The sequence below is a fragment of the Callospermophilus lateralis genome, chromosome 13, assembly GCF_048772815.1.
Source record: "Callospermophilus lateralis isolate mCalLat2 chromosome 13, mCalLat2.hap1, whole genome shotgun sequence".
In the NCBI taxonomy this organism is placed as follows: domain Eukaryota; kingdom Metazoa; phylum Chordata; class Mammalia; order Rodentia; family Sciuridae; genus Callospermophilus; species Callospermophilus lateralis.
In genome coordinates, this window is record NC_135317.1 from 107,228,144 (window position 1) to 107,247,431 (window position 19,288).

At 50.9% G+C, this 19,288-nt stretch overlaps 1 protein-coding gene across 1 annotated transcript in view; it reads right to left on the reverse strand.

The window, feature by feature from the left end:
* Mpzl1 (myelin protein zero like 1) overlaps window positions 1-19,288 on the reverse strand; it is a 45,925-nt gene that overhangs the window by 16,071 nt on the left and 10,566 nt on the right. The window contains exon 2 of the mRNA XM_076831592.2: window positions 1,903-2,069. Coding sequence (XP_076687707.1) covers window positions 1,903-2,069 — 167 coding nt within the window. The remainder of the gene's footprint in view (window positions 1-1,902; window positions 2,070-19,288) is intronic.

Here is a 19,288-nt window from a genome sequence, read left to right on the forward strand (position 1 = left end):
TTTCTCCTCCTCCGTTCCCCTCTCCTCTCTTTTGTAGCACTGTGTGTTGAACTCAGGAGCATTCAACCACTACGCTGCATGCCCAGCCTTTTTTATTTTATTTTGAGATAGGTCTCTCCAAACTGCTGCGCCTGGCCTTGAACTCATGATCCTCCTGGGCAGCTCCTGAGTGGCAGGATGCAGTGTGGCCGGCCTGCTTTATTGTCTGTGGACTGAACAAGCCCCTGTTCAGAGGATAGCAGAGGGAAGGCCTCACAAGTTGGCTGCAGTCTGTTGAGAGAACACATGCATGGAGTCTGCCCTCCTGCAATGCGGATGGCTGCACCCCCCGCCCTGTCCAGAGCGGCTGAATGACTCCGTCCCTGGTCTCGAGACCTCTACACCGAGTCTGCTCTCACCCTTATAGCTACCTGAGGGGAGGCTCCTTGAAGACACCTCTAGGCCATGCCTTCTGCACTCTGTCCCTGTGAGGAAAAGCACACCCACATGGCCCCGTGAGGAAGCTGAATGAACCTGACACCCTGACTCTACCTCACCCTTCCCCGCCTCCCCCAGGCCACTCAGAGGTCCTCCTCTTAAAGTCCTGGAATCTGCAAATCAGGTTTAGGTTCCAATGCAGGGCAACAGCTTTCACCTGGGGGACAGAGGTCACAGCTTTGGCAATACCACATGCAAAAATTAAGCCAATTGGCCAGACAGAATGGTGTTTTTCTCCACTCGCTAGGACTATCTCGTATGTACTTGAAGTTTCCCCAGGAGACCCTGAGCAGCTCGTGGTCTATAGACAAGGGACTGGCAATCCTCTGTCCCTGCAGCAATGGCAGAGGGCACATTCTCAACACCGGAAGTTAAGTCCCGAGATCACGGACTTCGGCAACCCCAACAGCCAGCAGGCAGTCACTGCTGCCAGCCTTTCCATCCGAGCTCCAGGGGGAGGTGTGGGCACTTCTTGCTATGTCAGGGCACAGCTGGGGGCACTGCCCGGCGAGATGGACCAGTGCCGGATCTTCCCTCTTCCTCTTCTCTGGAGCCCTAGGGCCATGGAGAGGTCCACCTTGATGGCACCCAAGCTCCTCTCACTCCATTGACGCAGGAACACGGGTCACATTCCCAGCACGTGGACTTTGCAATGTTCAAACCATGGTGCTTCTCTGGGTGTTCTTACTTAAGGATGGACGACGGACTCTGTCCCTGCAAAGTGCTCACAACCTAAAATGTGTGGCATTGCTGAAGTAGGGGTCGAAGTTCCAAGGACGTGTGACAGGACAACAGCAACACAACAAGGTGCATGGGGGTGGTGCCTCGAGGGCCCACTCCCCAGGTCCTCCCGACGACCTTCCTCCTCCAGCGCCCCATGTCGGGGCATCACCCCACTTTACAGACCACCAGCCCAGGTCTAATAAGCACCCACCCTGCACCCACCCAGTTTCTAACTAACCCCCCACCAGGCCCTGCCTGTTCCGCCCTCAGCTGCCTCTCCAGGCGTCCACAGGTGAGAGGAAAGCCGTGCTGGGACCTTTCCCGAAGACCCTACACGCCTGTCGCACGGTCAGCCTGTGGGCTCAGGAGGACGTGGGAGGGGAGCAAGGCGAACGCCTAAAACAGCCGAAATGGAAACCGGGCAAGTGGGCCTGAGGCGCACCACAACCAGGGACCGCAGTCAGCTCAGGCCACCCTGCAGGAAGAGGACTTCACAATAGGGCTTGACCGTGGAGGGGCGTGGGAAGTGGGCGCCAGGAGCAGGACAGACGCTGCTCATGTTCTCCTGGAGGAGAGCCTGCAGCCTACAGCAGGCCAGGACCACACTCATCCTGGAAAAGGTCAGTCGAAGAATGGACTGTCCTCCCAGGACAGCAGGACAGAAGCCTGCGGCAGGCCTGGTGGGGCAGAGGGCACTCCTACCGACACTGTGGTGTCAGCCCCCTCGGGCTGGAAGCTCCAGGAGACGGACGTCAACCCGCCGGTCACGTTAGTGGACTTGAACTTGCACGGCAGCTTCCCTTGTGTCCCGTTGGCCACAAAGATTTCTTTGGGTGTGTACACCTCCAAGGCCGACACACCAGCTGTCCCTGGAGAGAAGGAAAGCACAGGAGTGAGGCGGCTTGGTGTGACTACCACGCGCACACTCACCAGATGACACAGAAGACACAAGGAGGTCGGCAGACACAGGAACTCACTGCTGTCACGCCACACTGCCCAGCAGGTTGGTGCGCACCCCTACGCCCAGCGACTCAGGAGGCCGGGGCAGGGCGAGCAAGCTCCACCCACCCATGGAACCTGTCTCAAAACTAAAACTAAAAAAGTAAAACAGGGTCTGGAATGTAGCTCAGTGGCAAAGCGTCTGCCTTGCACTCGCAAAACCCTGGGTTTGACCGCCAGTTCCAAAAAAAAAAGAATCCCACCAAAAAAATAAGATTAAAAAAAAAAAAAAAGCAAAACAGAACTATATGTTTCTGGCAGGATATTCTAAAGATTTCCTACAGAGTAACTGCTGATGGTCTTAAGTTTTAAAGGTTTTTTTTTGGTACTCTCTTTTTTAATTTTTTGACAGCAGAATGCATTACAATTCCTATTACACATATAGAGCACAATTTTTCATCTCTGTAAGTTTTTGTTTTTAATAAGAAAATTTTATCAGTTTTACTAAACCTAACATGTATGTTTTCAGAACTAACAGATGTTTTAAAAGCAGTTTTAGGTTTACAGACTAAATGGGAAGTGGAGAATTCTCACCATGACCCCCCGGGCTCCCGTTAGTCACGTTGTTCTCGGCTGGTCAGCAAGCCCATCACAGCACTGCTGACTAAGGCCCACAGCTCACGTGAGGGCCACTGTGTGTACTCTTTGGGTACGATGACATGTGTCCACTGTCACAGTGCCACACACAGCATCTCTACAGCTGGCCTGATTCACTGCCCCCAGTCCCTGGAGACCCTTCTCGGCCTGTTTCTACCTTTGCCAGACGCTCTACAGCTGGAACCAGCGTGTAGCCTTCTCAGACGGCCCCTCCCAGCAAAGTTCACTTCCGCTCCCGCATGGCCTCTGTGGCATGGTGTCCCTGGTGCATGGAGTTCCAGAATTCTCTTTCACCCACTGAGAGCCTGCAGCTGCCCCCGTGGCCTGTCTGTGGCAAAGTGAGGCACATCCTACTCCTCTAAGCAGCTCTCAGATTTGCACTGTGACCCCAGGAACTTTCTTCACCTACATTTAAAGCACTGGACTATATGTTTTTAAGCTAAGAATTTTAGGGCCATATACGTTTCTTTCTAACTTTCACTTAGTTTGAGTCTGTTTTTTTGAGTGAAGATTCCCATTTTAGCAGCAATTCATAATAGTTCCTGCAGTGGCCTCTGATTTCAGATCCTGAGAACAGAGCTGTGTTCATGCAGCCAGCAATGGGTGTTTTCCTTGCCATGTCCTGGGCTCAGGCTAGTGGAAAAGCTTCAGTGGACAAAACACACGCTGGCACACTGAGCTCAGCTGCTCCTTGAGGCTCTTTAAAATTCTTTTTTTTTTTTTTTTTTACTTTAAAATTCTTAGCTTAAACTCACCCAGCCCTTCAAAATGAGATATTTTAAAAGAAGCTGTTGGTAGTGAATATGTGCAGTGTTCTGATGATTCTTAAAACGTAACAGGCAGAAAAGGAGCAGTACCGTCACCAGGACTGATGGTCAGTTTCAGAATCTTACTGAGGCCTTAAGGATGATTCTGAACAGGGAGAAGAGGGCACTCCCCCATTCCTCCCAACCATCTTCCAAATATTTATTCTCAGGACACAATGGGCCTTTTGGCTATTCTTTTAAATAAACTGATAGCCACACTACATCAAGCAGATTTTTTTTCTGCTAAAAGAGGGTGGATTATTATTATAGGGAACAATAGATTATTATTTGTGGTCCAAACCTCAAAACAAGCCCTTCTGTCAGACCAGAAGCAAACAAAAGAAGTCCCTTGCTATTGTGGGTAGGCAGAAAAGCAGCCCTGGGCACTGGAGTTCAGAACCAAGCAGGAAGCCAGGAGAGCCGGTTAACCAGTTCATGCAGGAAGAGGCTAGTTAGCAGCCCTGACTCACTCTGCCCTATTGACTAGTTCTCTCCACAGGGAGCCCTGCAAGGAGAGCCAGGCCCTAAAGTCCACAAACAAGTTTCCTAGGGATTCTTGAGCCAGATCAAGGCCTGGCTGAAGAGCTGTGGGCTGAGGCCAAGCAGCCACGTTTACAGTTAATGATTTTGAGCAGAAAGACTATCCAATATGCCTAACCGGCTTTAGGCACTCTAGGCCAGGCCTGACCTAGTTGCACCAAAGCTGGTTACTAGTTCGTGCCTTTCACTTGAACCATCCCATCACTCTGGCTAATGGGAACACGCAGCTCCTGGAGCCAGGACTGAGTCCAAATCTAGACGATTGGCTGGTTCCAGAAAGAGGAAGGGACTCCGACCAGTGAGACCACTTACCTCATCCCCTGCTGTCCATCCTCCTCCCCAGGGCACTCTGGCTGCCCTGGCCATTAGCCCTGGCCATGAGTCAGCTCCTGGTTTCCGTGTTTACCTTCCCTTTTCTGGTGATCTGGCTAAGACTGGGCCTACCCCAGCCGGTCACCCAAATGGCCACACCTAACCCCGGGTTTTTCTGGCTCGGCATTGCTGACAACTGGGCCAGACGGTGCTGTGTTGTAGGGGAGTGTGTGGAGCATAGCCAAGTGTCGGGACTGTGATGGTAGCCCTTCTTCTGCCCCAGGCTGTGACGGCTGCAGCTGGGTCCCGGTGCTCCAGACTCTGTGTCAGGGCCTGCATCCTCGCCAGTCCTCACAGTCAGGCTTCCCAGAGTCCCCGACACCTGGTTCACTGATCCTGCTGCCAGGTCTGAAGCTAAAACCCACCGTCCCCCAGCCACCCCAGCATCGTGCCACCCGGCACCCGCTCCCCAAGTCCTCCTCCTGTGGGCACTGCTTCCCTGCCCAGCCTCCAAGCAGCTAAATTTCTCTGCCTGTCCCACAGATTCGGTTCTGTCTCACTGCAACAAAAGCCAGCGGCACCCACATGGAGATTCGCCAGGCTGTGCTGGCCAGAGAACATCAAGTTGAGCTTCCCTGGCAGCAGGCAGGCCAGAGGGCACTTTTCCCGTTTTCATTCTCGGCATGAGGCAATCTGGGATGCAGAAAAGCCCTTCCCAGCCCACTTTCCTCCAAATCTCCACCTCTGCCAGCTTCTCCTTCTTACTACTGACTGACTTCCTGTTTCCCTGAGAAACCCGAACACGGAGAAGGGAACTTCTCACACCCCCAAGCCACCTCTGCCCCCGCAGCATCTGCCCACAGGTCCTGCCTTCCCGCCACGGGCAAGCGGGTGGTGTCTGCGGAGCCACCTGCAGCTCCTCTGCCCTGCCACCTGAGGACGCCGATCCGGCAATTCTCCCTCTTGCCCCTGACCTTCCCTTTGGCTGTGAAATCACCACTGCCAGCCATTTAAGTGCCACATTCACACTCAATCCCAGTTTTAAGGGCAAAGCTCAACCCTGCAGCTGTGGCCCTTTCGTCCTCTATTTACAAATCTAAAAAGAACTGTGTGCCCTGCTCACCGTGTCCAGTCTCCCATGTTCTCCTGAACGTGGATATTCCCATGACCACACTGGCGCTGTCCTTCTCAGGGGCTGCCGCCACCTCCAGGTGGTTAGATCAGGGTTCCTGGATCCCGCTCCCCCTTGATTCTATTCCTCTCCTACTGCCGCTCCTTCCCTGCTCTCCCTGACCTCTTCTGTCCCCGTCCTTCCCTGAGCACTAGTCAACACTCCAGGCTCAGACTCCGAGCAGCTCCACATGCCAAGCACACCCTTCGCCACGTACCAGCGTCACTTGGCTGGACTGACGCTGCCTCAAACTCAGCTCCTGAGTCCCGCCCCTCAATGTGCCTTCCCACCGTCCTCTCCCTCAGCACGTGGCAACCCAGCCTTCCGGGGGCTGGGACCCTTCCCTGACTCCTCCTGCTCACCACGGCCTCCAAAGCTGTGGGCAAAACAGATGATCTCTGCTGAGACCCGTGGCTAGAGCAGAAGCTCCCTGCCCCACCCAGCCGTGGTCTTGCTTGTGGACTGCTGCAGGGCCTTCCGGGCTGGTGTCTTACCCACTGGGCACGGCGGTCCACAGGGCCAGAGGAATGAGGTGAGAGTCACAAGTTGGATCCTGTCTCTGCTCAAGCTCTCCACAGCTCCCACATCGGGATGGGCTCAGTCCTTGCGTTCTGTGGCCAAGTCTCGCAAACCTCTCAGACCTCATCTCCCACCATCCAGCAACCACCGGGCTCCAGCAACCACCTTGGTCACCTTGTGATGAAAGTGATCATTGACTAAGGTACCTCAGGACAGAGGATGCTGTGGACGGGGAGACGGGGAGCCCTGGGACGCTGTGAGACACTATGGGGGACAAGGAAGAGAATGCCTCAGGTAGGGAGGGTTCCGAGGGAACGCTCGCTTCAAGGTGCACGTGGTTTCCATGCACCTCACTGTCTGCAGAATCCAAATGCCTTTTCCTCTCCCTCTTTGTGGTGCTCAGGATTGAACCCAGGGCCTCGTGTGTGCTGGCAAGCACTCCACCACCATGCTGCACCCCCAGCCTGGAATCCAAAGGACTTTGGCCAAGCTCGCTGCAGCAGTCCCTGACCAAGTGCATGTGACCGTGAACAGCATCTGTTTGAGATGCTCTCCTGTGTGGGAAAGAGTAACTGCACACAGGTTTCCCCCTCAGCCTGCATTCCATGCAGCTCAAGCCAGGGACGATTTCACTGGTTTCTTAAACAATTGGGAATGGTGCACTTTGTCCAGCCCACCCCCACCTTCTTAAGTGACTGAGAGTATTATGGAAATACATAGTGAAGGTATTGTGGATTCAGGCAGCTCCCCTCAGAGCCATAAAAGGGAGGTTTTACGGGCTCATTAAAATGGTGAAAATGCAAACATAAAGAACACTGAGATATACAGAAAGTACTGTTCTAGTCTACATTCCATGTCACTGAAGACTGGAATCCCAGCCTGAATAAGACATAGAACAGATTCTTTTCAAGCCTAGGATTTGCAATTATGGCACAGTGGCCAAGAAGGCGGTGACATGATTCCAGCCTTGGCCCAGAACCTCACAGAGAGAAGAAGCAAGCCTCCTGCTGACTTCTGGGAAAACCAGCGGCCTAGGGAATGCAGAGAAGTGAGAACGGACGGCCAGCTCTAGGTCCTCATGACACATAAGCCCCCGTGCGTAGGAGCCCCTGCGTGGTGACGAGGGTGGGCCTGCTTTCTCCCTGGGCCTTCTCCCAGGAGTCTGCTGAGTCATGCCAGAGGTTAAAGAGTAGGAACGAAATCAGAACCCAAAGGACCCTTCCCTTAGCGCTGTCCAGACAACAGGGCTTCTGACATGCACCTCACCACTCAAGGCAGCATGTAGTCAAAAGTGACAGTGCCGCTCAAGCCTGGACCCAGCCCAACCAACGACACCTGCAAAGCCATCTGAGAAGCAGTCAACAGGTCCTCAGGGCCAGCTGGCCGGGGTCATCCCTCCCACGACCGACTGACACGCAGAGCTTGATGTTCCTACCCGGTAGACGGAGACACGGGGCATTTTAGAAAGAAAAAAGAATGAAGAAAAGACAGAATACAAAACAACGCCCATCGTAACAAAGACAAAAGCAAATCTGGGAGTGGTTCACCCAAGAGGCTATTTCCCGAGGCGGCCCATTTCAACCTTCTGAATTATTAAAGTAACACAAAGGCAACGGCGGCGCCCAGCTCCCCGCCAGGACGCGCTTCCTCCGAGTGATTCTAGCTCTCACACCGTGAAGTCACTGGAAATGTACTGAGCAGCGTCGCCATGAAGAAATCACTGGGGCAGTCGAGGCTGGCCGGGCGCCCAGCTGGCCGGTCACTTCGTGGCAGCGTCCACCTGCAGCAAGCGGGTTTGTAAGATCCTTATCTTCACAAAGGTCCTGTTACTTCCTTGAAACTGAAAGAGGGTTTTGTTTGGAAAATTGTTTGAAGCACTTTGATGTGGTCAGGATACCTCCCCGAGCCACTGAGCCACTGTGGCCTGTCTCTGTTCTCTCGCTACGCCCTGACAGTCTGACACCGCGACATCTCCTAACAAGCACAGATGTGGCCTCTTAAAAGACACTAAAAGAGCGGAGTGAGGAGCGCACTGAGCACAGAGCTGGAGGAATGGCTCCCCGGGACGGGGCGGGCCCATGTGAGGGACCAGCCGGGCAGGCTCAACTCCCAGGTGGGGAGGGAGTGCCAGGGGCTCACTTCACATCCACCCTGGAAGTGGGTCTCCCATGTGCACATTCATTTTAGGATAAAAACTTTTTAAAAGAGAAGGAAGACTGTAGTAAGGTGATGAGGGAACTCCCTTTAAATTCCAGGACGTCCCGGGGAAAGCCTGGAATCCGGCAGCCATGCTCCTCAGAGCTGGGCCACCCTGCGGCTGGTGCAGGCTCCTCTCTGCTGTTTCCAGCTCCCCAGGTGAATGGCACAAAGTAGGGGAGGCGACAAAAACACACTCCATCCCGTGAGCCCTGCACATTCATAAACCAGCTTTCCGCTGTCGGGACACACTCCCCTGCACTCTGTCTGAGATCCTGCCGCAGGCCCAGTCTCCAAGCGACTTCCTCCAGCATCCGCCCTGAGCGCCCCCACATCCTGTCCTCCCCTGTTGGCTCACACTCTGCTGGAAGGACCAATGTCTGTGGCCATCAGAATGTCCCCGTTCACCAGGGTGTACACCCTTATTGCTGGATGAACACTGGCCTTTCACGATGTGTTCAACAAATATCTGTCTGAATTTTGGGAAAAGTGAATGAAAAAAATCAAGGAGAATAAAAACTATCAAACAGCTCAGATAAGCTCAGCCCTAAGATGAGCTGCCGCCCGAGTGGCTCCAGCCAGTGCCAGCAGCACAGCGTTGGCAGCAGTGCAGCTGTGGGTCCAGGGAGGCACAGACGGTGCTCTCAGGGGACTCCCTGCAATCTCACAGGCAGGGTCACCACGCCAGGCCAACTCCTTCCCCATGATCTATGGCCAGCGGGCCACGTCCCCAGCCTCAAAGACCTTTCTGTTTCTGAGCTGAGCAACGTCCAAAAGGTCCTGAATCGGGCCAGTCATGGGCTAATCAAGGTCCCTGCAAGCCCTGGTGTTCCTTCCTGGCCCTGACATCTGCTCTGCTCTCTCCGGTGACTGATTCCCTTTCCTCAATCAGCCATTCATTCTTCCCACACAAGCTAGGACTCAGCCTCAGCCCCTGGGTCCTGACAGCCCAATGGGGACGAAGACCTCCAGTGCAGCCACAGCGGCTGGGTCCTGGCCCCGACTGGGGGGCTGTTACGTGGGGTGGGGCTGCGTGGAAGACCAGAGTCCACACATCAGTGCCAGAGTCGCTGGTGAGGCGTCCCGACGGTCTGCACCAAGTACCCGAACATTTTCCCATCATAGCAGATGAAAATAAGACACCTTGGGTACAAAGTCAGACAATTTTACTTCTAATAAGCTGCAGCAGTCGGTCTTACCATCCGTGTCGAGTGCTCTGGGGCTTGTCCGATAGGTGACAGGCTCTCCTACTTCACACTTCCCAGGGCTCGAGGGACTTACAGGCTCCTCAAGCCGAGAACCACTGCTGCACCTTCACCCCATGACCCTGAGCTCCCAGATGGTGGTTCACAGCGTGTTAGAGAGCTCAACACAAAACACCACCGCAGTGACACAACAAGAGGCTGAAGGACACCTGGGCTGACAGCAACAGGGTTATGCCTCACCCCAAAATACGGCCCAAAAGAGAGGAAAAACCTTCAAACTGAAACCACTGAAAAGTAATGAGCCATTCTATGTGAGACCCCATAGTGGCAGAGGCATCGCGACACCATGGACCACATCCATGAAACACACAGCAGCAAGCGTGACCCCCACGGGGACACCACGTTCTCTGGGGGGCCTGTGGGCAGGACACTATGGGTCACCTCTGTGCCTTCCTCTCAATTTTGTTGTAAACTTAAAACTGCTCTAGAAGATAAAGGCTATTAAAAAGATTACTAGTGCTGGGCCCCACTGCCACCTCTCCCCACTGACTTAATGGGTATGGGGTGTGGCCCGGGCATTTGGACCTTTTAAAGGCCCTGGGGTGATTCAAAACACAGGACCACCCTCCAGCACACCAGTGAGATGTGGGGACCCGAAGCTCCCGCACAAGACGGCGCCTGGTGAGCAGGACAGGCTTGGACCTGAACTTCTCGAAGACCAAAGCAGTGCACTATGACCTTCTGAATCAGTGACCGTTTACCAGAGAACTAACAAAACCTGCCATTTCAGAACCGCACTGGCACGCAGAGTTAGCCCGACGGCCACAGACAGGCTGGCGGCACCCTCCCCACACGGGGAGTGACTCAGATGGAGCTGGTCCGTTGCTGGGTTATCCTTGGGTGGGCCCTGGGTGAACCCCAGCTTACTGCTAACCTATCTGTACCCGCTTCTTATTTAAACCCAGGTGAAAAGCTTCCGCACGCCTCCCAGAGCCCGCAGTCCTCGGCCGGCACCAACAAGACCCCAGTGCATGCTCCCCTGGCCGCACGACGCTGGTTTCCACCCATCCCGAGGCCAGACCTGCCTCTGGGACCCTCTGCCTGGCTGCCTGTCTGCTGAAGCCCCCAGCGGCCACCTCTTCGCCTCAGTACTCAGCACTCCCTGCGCACACCATGGCTACCGTCCACTGAAGCAAACTCCCTTTAGTTACCAGCTCCACAGTTAACCCTAACTCCTGCGGGACCCCCATCTCCAGGCAGGAGTCTGACTGGGCCTCTGTGCCCCAACACCAGCTGCGGATGACCAGACAGCTGTCAAACACTTAAAACAGATGACAGGCAGATACGAGGCTCCCTATAACGTGAACCTTCGGTTAATGAAACAGAAGCACCTATGTATGTTTACTACAACAAACAATTTGCCCTCAAATGGGCCCCGAATCCCAGTGAAGTGCTCCTTCACTCCTAGGGAAATCTGGTAAAGGCATCCAGACTCATCAGCACCGATTTCTCACTGCCAGAAAGGGCTCCAATTCACACTTGGACATGAATTAAAACATGAAGAATGGAAACATCTGTCCCCCATCCTGTTGTGAGAAGGGTTCACCAGAACAAAAAGGGTAATGAATGGGGGTGTGGTACATGCCTCTAATCCCAGCAACTGGGGAGGCTGAGGCAGGAGGCTCACAACTCCGAGGCCAGCTTTAGCAATTGAGCAAGACCCTGCCTCAAAATACAAAAAAATTATAATATTTTTTTAAAAAGGGCTGGGAGTGTTGCCCAGTGGTAAAGTATCCCTGGATTCCATCCTCAATTCCAAAAAAAGGTTAAAAAAAAAGTCAATAAAATACCTCTTTATTGAATCGCTAATAAATGCTGGGTTCTATGGGGATGCAGCCTCATTAGCTACCACACACGGACACACACATGGGAACGTGTACTGAAAAGTGCTGTGTGTGTGCTATGTGCAGGGTCTAGTCAAATGCAGAACACCGGAAAACGGCCTGTGGGAGAGAGGTTATGGACCGCCCGTCTGTATCTGATGTGTCGTTTATACCATTGTTTTCCCTGTGTAAGTCCCTCCTGCACCATCTCCCCTACAGTACCAAACAGACCATGTGCAGCTGAAGTCACATTCCATGGAGAGGTCAGACTCCCTTTATGGAGATGCCCTTGGTTTTATCTGGAATGTGGACAGAATCAAGACAGACTGGAAGGGCACTTTACAGAAAGAGAAAAACAAAGTTGGTGTTTAAAAGCAAATTATGTAGGTTAATTTGACTGAAGAGAGAAAAATTCTTAAGTTGAAGGGGAAGGCTTAGATTGGATGAAGAGTTGGAACTGAAACACCGCTGAGGATTTTTTAGGTGGGCAACACAGTAAAAGTGGAGTCTTTGCTTAAGATTGGCAGATACACAGAAAAAGGAGGAAAAGAAGAGGCACTTGGAATAAATCTTTTCTAAAAGCATTTTTGTTTATTTTATTACACCCTTGATAGTAGACAAATACAAAAGTGGTGGGAGTAACTCATCTCTCAAAGACAACAGCACTCACAAAATCACACCGCACGAGACGTGAGTCTGAGTCCGCCTTAGGTATAGGATGTTTTGAAAAGAAAGTGTCACAAAGGCCTGAAGTCTTTAACATAGTGAGAATTCCACCTGATAGTTATCAAATGACTCCTATGTGTGCCTAGAAGTTACATTTTTCAACACCACGATCATTTTGATGGGAATCTTGCTGAGGAGTATTGCTTTCTTCTGTCTTCATAAAAAGGTGATCCAGTGTGAGTACAATGTTTGGGGAGAAACAAGACATTTACATAGTTTCAAAACAAGTTACATAGTTCCCCACAAGATAGTCATGAATTCCAAAGGAGAAAAAACAGTTCTTTACAGTGAAGAGAAGGGCCCCAGGAACAGGACAAGCAGCAGCACAGGCTCCGCAGATCATACCCCCCGGGACTTACCCACCCAGGACTCACTGTGTGGCCTCCTGCCAGGTGCGGATGACCCGCCGAGCGTCCACCTACCACATAACAGTCAATGAAAAATTCTAAAGAAAAGGAGGAAGCGTCGCAGACTAAGGGTGAGGAAAGAGCTCGGGGCGGGAGGAGGAGGCACGGGTACTGTGGCAACCTGAGCTGAGCTGCATGTTAGTCAGCACCACGCTCCAGGATCATTTCCTGACTCCCATCATGACCCTGTGGTTACAAAGACCATGTCCTTAGTGTCCAGGAAGAACACGGCTCCTTTGCTCCTGAGCTAGGAGAAAGGGGAGAGAGAGAGAAACTGAGCCAGTGGAAAAAAAATGTTAATCTGCAGAATCCAAGTGAAGCACAGATGGTATTCTTTGCACTCTTTCACGACTTTTCTGTAAGTCTGAAATTAAACTGAAATCAAAAATAAGAAAAGTAATGCCGTTTTCCATTTAACCTTTACTTGGTAACCTGAACTTATGTGGCCACCAGGAACATGCTGTAACCTCGTGATGCCTTGTGGGGCGGCTTGGCTCTGCAAGGCTGAGAGCGCCTTGAACTTTGTGGAAATGCCTTTAACTTTCTTACTCTCTGCAGCATTGGATCAGGTCAGCTGTGCTGTTCAGCGCCCCTGAGGCACCTCTGCAAGTTTCACTTTTTAAATTTGTCTGTTATTTTTTTTTTTTTAGTCAGGCACAGTGGTGCACACCTGTAACTCCAGAAGCTCAGACAGCAGAGGTAAGAAGATCACAAGTTCAAGGCCAGCCTGGGCAGCTCAGCAAGACCCTGTCTCAAAATAAAAAAATAAGAAAGCTGGGAATGTAGCTCAGTGGTAAAGCGCCCCTGGGTTCAATCCCCAGTACCACAAAATAAATAAGTAAGTAAAACATTTTAAAAAGTGTATTTTATGTTATCTTTTTGATGAGGTCTGGCTAAATTGCTTAGGCTGGCCCCAAACTCGCCATCTTCCAGCCTCAGTCTCCTAACACAGACATCCTAAGTAAATTCTCTAATCTACTGCAGGTTTGGAAACAAATTCAGTGCATGTTCATTTTACAAATGAAAAAACTCTAGCCCAGAAAGGTTAATTTACTGAACAGGAATAGGATTTGAATAATTCCAAAGTTCTTTTTTATGTTATCATGCTAATATGACCAGGGCATAAAAGAAGAGCTCACAGTCTCTCAGTGAAGAACTGTCAGCAGTAGCAGAGGCTTGGGGGGATGACTATCAGTGATCTCCGCTTCCCACTGGCCTGCTGTGTTTACTTTCTCCTGGTCAGATAAGTTTCTGCAGATCAGTCCAACTCTGGCCCATTTCAGGATTTCCCCCTAACTGACCTCTTAACAGAAACCCGGGTTTCATGATCTCGGGGTATTTAGGGCCTACCCTGTGGCTGGAGGTATCGATCCAAGTTGAGATTGCCATCACTTGATTCACACACAACCAGGCCAGTGCAGGGTCAGTCATCTGGAGCCAGACCAGTGAGGACCACAGGCCAGTGCAGGGTCAGTCATCTGGAGCCAGACCAGTGAGGACCACAGGCCAGTGCAGGGTCAGTCATCTGGAGCCAGACCAGTGAGGACCACAGGCCAGTGCAGGGTCAGTCATCTGGAGCCAGACCAGTGAGGACCACAGGCCAGTGCAGGGTCAGTCATCTGGAGCCAGACCAGTGAGGACCACAGGCCAGTGCAGGGTCAGTCATCTGGAGCCAGACCAGTGAGGACCACAGGCCAGTGCAGGGTCAGTCATCTGGAGCCAGACCAGTGAGGACCACAGGCCAGTGCAGGGTCAGTCATCTGGAGCCAGACCAGTGAGGACCACAGGCCAGTGCAGGGTCAGTCATCTGGAGCCAGACCAGTGAGGACCACAGGCCAGTGCAGGGTCAGTCATCTGGAGCCAGACCAGTGAGGACACAGCCCTGCAGGGACCCGCTTCCCCTAGAGGCAAGTCCCAGGCGCTGTCAGATAACTGATGTCCTGCCCCCTGACTCCCCGGGATTCTTCAAAGAAAAGAAGCCTCCTGAATTCCTCAGGGCCTTTCTCCAGAGGCTGGGGCTTACCAAAGGCCTCTGGATGGGAGAACCGTCTACAACGACCAAGTCTGCCAAATGGTTTAAACTGTATTTTGAGGAGGTTATTACGGAATAACTTTTCTTTTTTTAATATTTATTTTTTAGTTGAAGTTGAACACAATACCTTTATTTATTGATATGTGGTATTGAGGATCAAACCCAGGGCCTCGCACGTGCTAAGCAAGCACTCTGTTGCTGAGCCACAACCCCAGCCCCATGGAATAACTTTTCATGCCACGTTGACATTTTGAAATAATTTTCAAAAACCCAAATATTTACAAAAATTTTCAGCAAAGGGGGCTGCTCAAGCAACTTTTTTTTTTGGGGGGGGGGGTACCAGGAATTGAACCCAGGGACCTTTAACCACTGAGCCATATCCCCAGCCTCACCCCTTTTAAAAAATATATATTTTATTCTAGTGACTGAATCTTACTGAGATGCTAAGGGCCTCACTAAGTTGCTGAGGCTGGCTCTGAAGTCCTGAACCTCCTTCCTCAGCCTCCCGAGCCACTGGGATTACAGGTGTGTGCTACCTCGCCCAGCCTGTTTAAGAAACTTAAGGGTATATGCCCTCAAGGGAATGCCACAGCACCCAAAGAAGGAAGAAGGAACCAGGAAGTTTAGTGGAGGCATGGAATGATCTCCAAGGCATATTATTAAGTGAAAAAAGCAAACTGTAGACACCACATAAGGTACCAAAACAAAACTATATTAAACAAAACAAAAATGAACTCCCATGGATCATAGATGCTACTGTTAAGCGCCATAACTAGAAGACATAGGAGCAAGATTTTGTAATATTGGGCAATGACTTCTTAGATACGATACCAAAAGCATGAGCAAGAAAGAAAAAAAACAGATCAACAGAACTTAAAATCTAAATTGAAAACTTCCATGCTTCAAAATATCAACAAAACGGGAGAAAATTTCCATAAACAGTGGAAATATTTATTTGCAAATAAATAAAAAGTCTAATAAGTCACTTGTATCCAAATATATAAGGAAGAGCCAGGGCAGGGGCTCTTGCCTTTGCAATTGAGCAGGACACAGTCACTAAGTAAATTAGAAAATTAAAAGGGCTGGGGATGTAGCTCAGTGGTAAAGAGCCCCTGGATTTAACCCAAGTACAGTGGAAGGGGAGTGTTTGTGTGTAGATATACCTTCTAATGAATGTTATTTGTTTTGTACATTAAAAGTTGCCCCACTGGTAAGGTAAGTTTTTTTAAAAACATCTCCAAGTTTTTCCTGAACTATGGAAGATACAGACTGTCTCACTGCCTGAGATAACAAAAATGATGTGTAACTTTGGGAAAATTTAAAATGCCCAAAATGTGAAGCTTTGTTGAGCACAAAAATGACACTACAAATGGAAAATTGTATATCAAACCTCCAGTGACAGATCACAGTCAAAACACAGGAGATCAAAAATACTATATAAGGCCGGGCCCAGTGGTGCACACCTATAATCCCAGTGGCTCGGGAGGCTGAGGCAAGAGGACCTGAGTTCAAAGCCAGCCTCAGCAATGGCAAGGCACTAAGCAACTCTAAATAAAATACAAAACAGGGCTGAGATATGGCTCAGTGGTTGAATGTCTCCAAGTTCAATCCCCAGTCCCAAAACAAAACAAAACTATATAAGAAGACTTCAAGCTCTGTGTACAAGGTGGGTATGAAACATGAGTGAATTTCATGTCCATACTTGGAGCACACCCCAAGATATCTCATCATACACATGCAAATATCTCCAAAAAAACAAACAAAAAAAAAAGAAACATGAAATCTGAAACATTTCTGGTCCCAAGCATGTCAAATCAGGGATGCACCACCTCTAGTACTTAATCCATGAGCTAATTACAGGAACAAAAGGAGTTAATATTCACAAAGGACTCGGCATAGTAGCTGGTCAAGTATGAGCTCTATATACATTTTTTTTTTTTCCCAGTGCTGGGGATGGAACCCAGGGCTTGCCCTTGTGAGGGAAGCACTCCTCCATATACATTTGATAAATAAGCAGCTGTAACAACATTTAGGTCTACATGTGAGCCAGAGTGGTTCTGGACAAAAATTAAAATGTCTATGGAATCAGATGTTGGCTTCTCCTTCCTTGTAGCCACTACTGCACCCGGGATGAGCCCAGCAGTTTTGGTTCTGTTCACTGCATGTCCAAAGGACTCAGGCCACGCCTGTCTTCGCTGATGTCTGCCACAGCACTGTCTCAGGAGGATCACCCCATCTGCCTTCTGCCAGGCTGCTGCACTGGGGCTGAGTGTAAGCGCTCAGAGAGGTCTGCCTTCCTTGGAAAGGAGAGGCTGTAAGGCAATCTGTAAGGAAAACTGTTCAACACTGTCCAGTGCTGACCGGACCCAGCAGCAGAGTGCAAAGGAGACACTGTGTAAGGAACCTAGCTGATGATCCAAGTGCAAAGCTGAATCAAGGGCAAAACAGGGCAAAGCTCAGGGGACACATCACAGACGCGTCACTGAAACCACCTTTCACAAATAACCCCGCCCTCAGCTGCACTGATAAACACTGGTTTGCAAACATTTTCAGTAATGTTCTCTGCCAGTGTGGTGTGTGTGGCTTACCAAGGTAGGCCTACATCCTGACACGACATTTTAACAGTTGTAAAAACTGAGGTGCCTAATCACACCTCCCTCATCTATGGCCTCACGACAGTTGGGAGGTGAGCCACAGGATGTCCCTTGATAGCAGGAACAACACTTTTCTTGTGATTTGGGGCTTGCTCTAGAATAGAGTACAAAGGATGGATCATACCCAAACTCTGGAACACAGAGCAAGACAATATGACTTTAGCCCTAACATTTCCCAAGCTCTAGAATAGAGTACAAAGGATGGATCATACCCAAACTCTGGAACACAGAGCAAGACAATAGGACTTTAGCCCTAACATTTCCCAAGGCACTTGCTACCGATCACCCAACCAGTCTATTGCCACATAATTTGCAGAGCCCAAGCCACAAGGGGAAAAGCACTTGGTACCCCGGTGAGGCGGGTAAGAGGATCCTGCAGAGTTGGCCACTGACTTGCTGTGGTGCTCCAGGGCACACCCTGACCCTGACCTTCCCAAGGCCCTGCTGGGCCTGTGCTAAACCCAGAGGGGCAAAGGGCAAAGGGCAAGGGCAGAAGGTTTTCCCTCCCCATGGACCTGATTGCTCACTAGGGGAAGGGCAGCACTCATAGGTGGGAAGGCCCAGAGGACCAAGGGGTAAAGAGTGGCAGGCCAAAACCTGTCCTGGGATGCATGGGCTTGGCAGGGGTCACAACTTTATCTGAGCTGCCACTCCAAGCTCCCGCACATACTCCACGGTCCTGTCATAGACTTCACGTACAAAATACAAATTGAGAGATAAAATTATGCAGAATTCTAAGACAACTCCAAGTTCACTGCAGGACCCTTTTGAGTGTGAGGCTCTGTGTGACTTCACTAGTTGCACGCCTTTGAAGCCACAGAAAATTCAGCAAAATGGGTCCAGGTTTGTGTGCTGGCCCCTGGCCGGAGCCTCCATCGCTACCAGGAACTGAGACTTTCCAGTGCCCTCTTCTCATGCACTTGTCTGGGGTGCAAGGGGAGTTTCATTCATCAGCAGGGAACTCACAGCAAACCCACCAAGAACTGGGAAGTTCTTGAACATGGGCCCATGCTAGTATGCACCCTGGCAGTGAAAACATTAATTCTCTGCCTGTCATTGCTGGAGTGAATATATACCAAAGACTAGAAGCACAACAGCTAGAGACTGAAAAGAAGAAACAGCCAGGAATGGCAGTTGTGCCTGTAATCCCAGTGACTCGGGAGGGCTGAGGCAGGGGAACTGCAAGTTCAAAGCCAGCCTTAGCAACTTAATGAGAGAGACCCTGAGCATCTTAGCAAGACCCTGTTTCAAAATAAAAAGGGCTCAGGACGTGGCTCAGTGGTAAAGTGGCCCTGAGTTCAATCCCTGGTACTAAGAAACAAACAATCTGGGTATAATCTTGCTTCTAAACAATGTATACATATGCTTATGTTGGGCTCTGATGGTATGAAAGACAAGGATAATCTGATACAACTGAAGGATTTTATTCATTTATTTTGAGGACTGCAGGGTTTTAAACAAAAAAAAAAAAAAAAAAAATGGGATCTGACTATAAATAGTTCCTGCTGCTATGCTGAAAAAGGAACGGAGGGGATGTGAACAGAAGCAGGGGCCAGGCAGGAGGATCGCCTGAGCTGAGGAGTTTGTGGCCAGTCTAGGCAACACAGACCTGTTTCAAGAGATACAATTAAAGAAGAAGCTACTACCAAGGTCCAGCGCTGAGCAGTGCAGTGGTGATCTCACTGAGGGGGAGGAAGTGGCAAGAGAACTGGCGAGGCAGGGGTCTCACAGGCGGACAGAAGAAGAGCCCCTGGGCTTCCAGCCTGAGCGACTGGATAAATTAAGGTGATCCCAGGCACAGAGACTTAACTGGAGAGAAGGAAAGCCATCTGCAGTTTTGGGAAGTGCTCGGTTTGAAATGTCCGTGGCACTTTGAGACATCCAAATGAGTCAAGCAGTAGGGGATGTGCGGGTGCGGAGGTCTGGGGCTCGAACCCTGGAGGCTGCCAGCATGGGTGGTACAGAAACCCACAGGGGCAGGCGCCCCCACGGGGAGCGGGGACTAGGCTGGGGGATCATGGCCAGGTGGGCTGAAGGGGCT